Source organism: Thrips palmi, unplaced genomic scaffold (assembly GCF_012932325.1).
Source record: "Thrips palmi isolate BJ-2018 unplaced genomic scaffold, TpBJ-2018v1 HiC_scaffold_16, whole genome shotgun sequence".
In the NCBI taxonomy this organism is placed as follows: Eukaryota; Metazoa; Arthropoda; class Insecta; order Thysanoptera; family Thripidae; genus Thrips; species Thrips palmi.
The window spans coordinates 9255047-9260499 of NW_023144625.1; the positions used below are offsets into that span (position 1 = coordinate 9255047).

Genomic DNA, 5453 nt, shown 5'->3' on the forward strand with positions numbered 1-5453 from the left:
AGTCCCGCACGCAGGGCCGCGAGGGAGACAGCGCTACGAGTGCTCCGTTCGGAATCAGTCTCCTGGTCTTGCTGGCCCGTCTGCGGACTCGGAGACCTGGAGACGCTGGCTGGGCGGGCCGGTGGGGAGGGGAGAGGGGAGAGGGGAAGGGGAGGGCCCGCCCGGCCCAGCCAGGCCCAGACAGTGAACTTAGGCCCAGGTCAAGGAAGTCGTAGAGCCACCAGGCCTTACTGATGAGAGCACAGTCCCATCAGTAAGGCCTGGTGGCGATCGACTGCTCACACCCCTTCACTTCCACAGGGGGTGCGAGTGAGACAGGCTCACAGGCATGCAGTACAGTGACTGAGGCGACTGCCAGCTCATTTCCCACCGGTCGCGATCCATTTCGGGCGGCCGGTTCGCACCGCTTGAAATAACCAACGACGGGCCGCTTCACATTACAATGGCAAGTTGGGCGAAGTGATGGAGGCCGAAAGGGCCCTTCACAATGTCGCCAGGCACGGGGCGAGGCTGCCGGGCTGCGAGGGCGGCAAAGAAGCGCTGCCCTGCGACACACTTTGCGACGTCGTGCCGTGCCGTGCCGCCTGCGGACGACGAACTGGCGGAAACGTGCGCAGGGGAGGGAAAGTGGGAGGGGGGGGGGGGCAGAGGGGGAGGGGGAGGCCCGGCGAGCGGCGAAGTGAGTGAGATGAATGATAGGCCTGAGAGGGCCCTGCCGCCCTTTGTATATTTCTGCTACCTCGGCAGATTCGCCGCATCGCCGCGCGAAGGGAGCGAAGGGGAGAGGAAGACATGCCCTGTCCCGGCGAGTCCTGCGCAGGGGAAGGGCTTATCAAGGCGGTGGCCGGCGGACTGATTCGTGGCTCTGTCTGACTCACTCTCGGGAGGCGGTCCGTGAAGGTGCGAGAGACACACAGCGCACAGTGGGCCAGAAGACCGGTGGAGGCGGCCAAAATTCCAGACACGTTTTGACCTCCAGCCAGAGTCGCTAAACAGGACTCGGGAGGGAAAGGCCCCCAAAATCCATTGGTGGGGTCACACGGTCGGGTTGAGTCCCATTCAGCGACTCTGGAGCTCAAAACGCGTCTAGAGTTTCGGCCGCCTGCGCCGGTCTTCTGGGGCCCACTGTTGCGATGGCGCCGTGACCGCGGGGCTGAACTGCACGCCGCTGCACGGACGACGAGGTCGAGGTCGACGACGGCGCCGAGTCCCACCACTGGTGCTGCTAATATCGGGGGCTTGTTCGCTTGTTCCGGCCAATTTCCAACTATTTCACTTAATTAATTTGGGGCGAGACGCGGCGGACGTCCCAGCCGACTCGCTGCGGACAGGGCTGCGCGGGGCTGCGCGGGGCTGCGCGGGGCTGCGCGGGGCTGCGCGGGGCTGCGCGGGGCTGCGCGGGGCTGCGCGGGGCTGCGCGGGGCTGCGCGGCGGCTGCGCGGGGCTGCGCGGGGCTGCGCGAGGCTGCGCGGGGCTGCGCGGGGCGCGAGGGGCGGGCGAGGGGCTGCGCGGGGCTGCGCGGGCTGCGCGGGGCTGCGCAGGGCTGCGCGGGGCTGCCGCGGGGGCTGCGCGGGGCTGCGCGGGGCTGCGCGGGGCTGCGCGGGGCTGCGCGGGGCTACGCGGGGCTGCCGCACCGCAAGGCGCGCAAGGGGGATGCGGCGCTGCGGGCTGAGGTTAGGGTTGAATACACCGCCCCGTCACGCCCGGGCGATGAGACCGCCAGGCTGACTCGGAGCGGGAGGGAGCAACAGTGGGCCAGAAGACCGGTGGAGGCGGCCAAAACTCGAGACGCGTTTTGAGCTCCAGAGTCGCTAGGCAGGACTCGAACCGAACGTGTGACCCCACCAATGGATTCCTCGTTCGAAGAGCAATCCATTGGTGTGGTCACACGTTCAGTTGGAGTCCTGTTCAGCGACTCTGGAGCTCAAACCGCGTTTCGAGAATTGTCCACCTCCACCGGTCTTCTGGCTCACTGTAGGGAACTCTCTCTCTCTCTCTCTCTCTCTCTCTCTCTCTCTCTCTCTCTCTCTCTCTCTCTCTCTCTCTCTCTCTCTCACTCACTCTCTCTCTCTCTCTCTCTCTCTCTCGCTCATGGTGGTGCACCGAACACAGAACCTTCTCGCTCGGCGAGCTCGGCATTAACCTGCTGCCGCCCGGCGGCGGGCCGTGCTCGCCCTGCTCCTCCTGGAGGGCTCCCCGTCAGCCCTCATCCCCGAGGCTCGGCGCCCTCCGCGCCCCGCTGTAAGCCAGAAGAGCGCCGCCGCCACCAGAGTGTGTTTGACGAGCTCCGGCGCGCGAGCGGGCGTGGCGCGGCGCGGCGTGGCGTGGCGCGGTGTAGCACGGCACGGCGTGGCGGGGCGTGGCGTGGCGGGGCGTGGCGTGGCGCGGTGTAGCACGGCACGGCGTGGCGGGGCGTGGCGTGGCGGGGCGTGGCGTGGCGCGGTGTTAGCACGGCGTGGCGGGGGTGGCGTGGCGGGGCGGGGCGTGGCGCGGTGTAGCACGGCACGGCGTGGCGGGGCGTGGCGTGGCGGGGCCGTGCGGGGGTAAAACTCAAGTCAAGTAGACGCGGAAGGGCTCCGCGCCCACGCGGCCCCCGGATTAGATGAAATAACGAAACGACTCCGCGGCCGACGAGCGCCGAGGAGGAGCCCTTCCACCACACCGTCAATACTAGTAGTAGTACTTGACGTACTTCACGTACTTTACGTGTACTTCCCGCCCAGAGGGTCCCGTATCATAGCATAGCCCCCCCAATTACAGGCTGAGCTGCTAATTAAAAATTTCCCCCCACATTCAGTGCGACGTGCTTCCGCGACACACACACACACACACACACACACGATAAGTTTTAATTAACGCTCGTCGCTCTGCGCGTTGCGGGCGTTGCGGGCCTGGCTGGCGTGGCGATCACTCACCGGATGCGGGGCAGCGTGACGGCGTCCTTGCCCGACGCGTCGATCCAGCGCACGTCGGGCTCCGGGCTGCCGCGCGCCTCGCAGGACACCGCCACCCCCGAGCTGTTGGAGAACTCGAGCGAGGCGGGCGGCTCCAGGACGAACTGCGGGCCCTGCAGCCCCTGGGGGGCGCCGGCCTGGCCGGCCGCACCGCGGCCACCTGGAACAGCGAGAAGGACAGTGTAGTGACAAGCGGACAAACGGACATGCGGACGGACAGAGAGACAGACAGACAGACAGACAGACAGACAGACAGACAGACAGACAGACAGGCAGACAGACAGACAGACAGACAGACAGACAGACAGACAGACAGACAGACAGACAGACCGGCAGGCAGACGAAAGGAGGCAGCACGGAGCGACTGCCCAGTGTGTCCGTTGAGAAGGCGGGGCCGTAGGGGTTGGCGAGTTGACGCCCAGTGGGCCAGAGGACCGGTAGGGGCGGCCACACCTCTGGACCCGTTTTGAGCTAAACGCTAAACAGGACAAAATTGGGTTCCTCGTTCGGAGAGCAATCCATAGGTGAGGTCACACGTTCGGTTCGAGTCCCATTTAGTGACTCTGGAGCAACGCGAGCAACGCGTCTAGAATTCTGGCCGCCTCCACCGGTCTTCTGGTCCACTGTGTGACGGGTTAGTGACGCCGCGAAGGCCGCGAAGAAGGCGAGGTCCAGCCGACGCTTTGAAGGTTCGCGCCGACGCAGCGAACCAGGCGAGCGCGGAGCGCGTTGACTCCGCTCTTCTTCTTCTCCTTATTCTGCAGCGCGAGCCGCACGCTGTCCGGAATACCACTGTAGCAGCACCGCATGCTGCACGCCGACCGCACGCATCAAAAGACAAAGGAGAGAGAGAGAGGGAGAGAGAGAGAGAGAGAGAGAGAGAGAGAGAGAGAGAGAGAGAGCCAATTACCCTCATTAGACTCGTCAGATGGCGCTGCCCTCCTCTCTCTTTCTTTCTCTTCCCCCGCGGGCCGGCCAAGGAACGCTAACTTCCTTTTAAGAGGACCACTGAGCCGCCGCCCTCGCTCCTAAAAATTAATCCTTTTTTCGAATATCGTCGTCATTATCATTACTCTTCAGGATTTTTATTTTTTTTTATTATCATCTCGAATAATCATCAGCAGCGGCGGCTGGGCGAGTGAACAGAGAGAGAGGGAGGGAGAGAGAGAGGGAGAGAGAGAGGGAGAAAGAGAGAGAGAGAGAGAGAGAGAGAGAGAGAGAGAGAGAGAGAGAGAGAGAGAGAGAGAGAGAGAGAGAGAGAGAGAGAAGGCGGAGACAGGCTCAGTCGGCCGCGGCCTGAGCTAGGCGGGCGTGGTCCAACATCAGCAATGATAAGGGTGATGGGGTTGGGAAAAGGGAGATCGGGGGGGGGGGGGCACTGTAAGCCGGAAAGCGTAACCCAACCCGACCCTACCCTACCCTCGTGGGCCCTCGGGACGGACAGAGCGGCGTGCATGTACATCCATCCCTCTGCTGCCGCGTTCCCCACATGCACTCGTGCTAAATATAGTTCACGCTCACGCGAACACACACACACACACACACACACACACACACACACACACACACACGAAGACATTCACAAACAAACACAAACCTCCGCAGAGGTACGCAACTGCCTGAACCTGACACACACACACACACCACCACACACACCAACATACACCAACACACACACACACACACTTCGCAAACGGTACGGAGCGCGGGCAATCGCGCGTGAATTGAACCTGAATCGGACAGCGGTTTTGTTGTTGTTATTGTTGTTGCGTGTGCAGTTTGCGGAACGAAACAAACGCGCCCCAGTTCAAAAGGATGAGATTACGGCTTTCACGGCACCCCATCAAATGAAATGTCATATTGAACGTGCTGGAAGTAACGAAAAGCGGTGTTGGCGCAGCATAGTGGATGAGCAGTTTTGCGCACTCAAAAAAGTATACGAAGAATTTGCTTTGTAACTGTCAAGAAAATAAAAGCATTCTAAAAATTGCCTCGTTTCATGAAGAAATGCTACGTTTTCCACAGGATTTTGCTTGGATATTACGAGGTAATGCACCGCGAACTTGATACCCCCCTGCAACAAGCAGCTATCTGCACTCACTGTCTCGATAACCGACTATCTACGCGTGCTCTCCCGACAACCGGCTATCTACACGGGCTGTCTGGATAACCGTCTATCGCTTTCTCCCCCTCGCGAGATTGAATGTTTTATTTTAACCAATTAATTTCCCCTCGCAAAATCTTTCCCAAAAACTAGTCAAAAGTTTGTCAAAGCAAGATTAAGTATGGTTTGAACGGGGTTCCTTTAAGGTCATGGAGAAAAATGCTTCGTTATAGGAAAACCCCTAACCCGCCCCGATGTTGGATAGACGGTTATCCAGACAGCCCATGTAGATAGCCGGTTGTCGGGGGGGGCGCGCGTAGATAGTCGGTTATCGAGACAGTGAGCGCAGATAGCTGTTTGTTGCAGGGGGGTAGGGAAACAAGTAGGTGTGTCTG

General features: G+C 61.2%; 1 protein-coding gene across 1 annotated transcript in view; it reads right to left on the reverse strand.

Annotated features, from left to right (window-relative positions):
- The window catches only part of LOC117642976 (Down syndrome cell adhesion molecule-like protein Dscam2), a 5776-nt gene extending 2614 nt beyond the window's left edge, over nucleotides 1-3162 (reverse strand). The window contains exons 1-2 of the mRNA XM_034381612.1: nucleotides 3157-3162; nucleotides 2916-3046 (exon numbers count right to left, since the gene is read on the reverse strand). Coding sequence (XP_034237503.1) covers nucleotides 2916-3046; nucleotides 3157-3162 — 137 coding nt within the window. The remainder of the gene's footprint in view (nucleotides 1-2915; nucleotides 3047-3156) is intronic.
- Between the last annotated feature and the right edge of the window lie 2291 nt (nucleotides 3163-5453).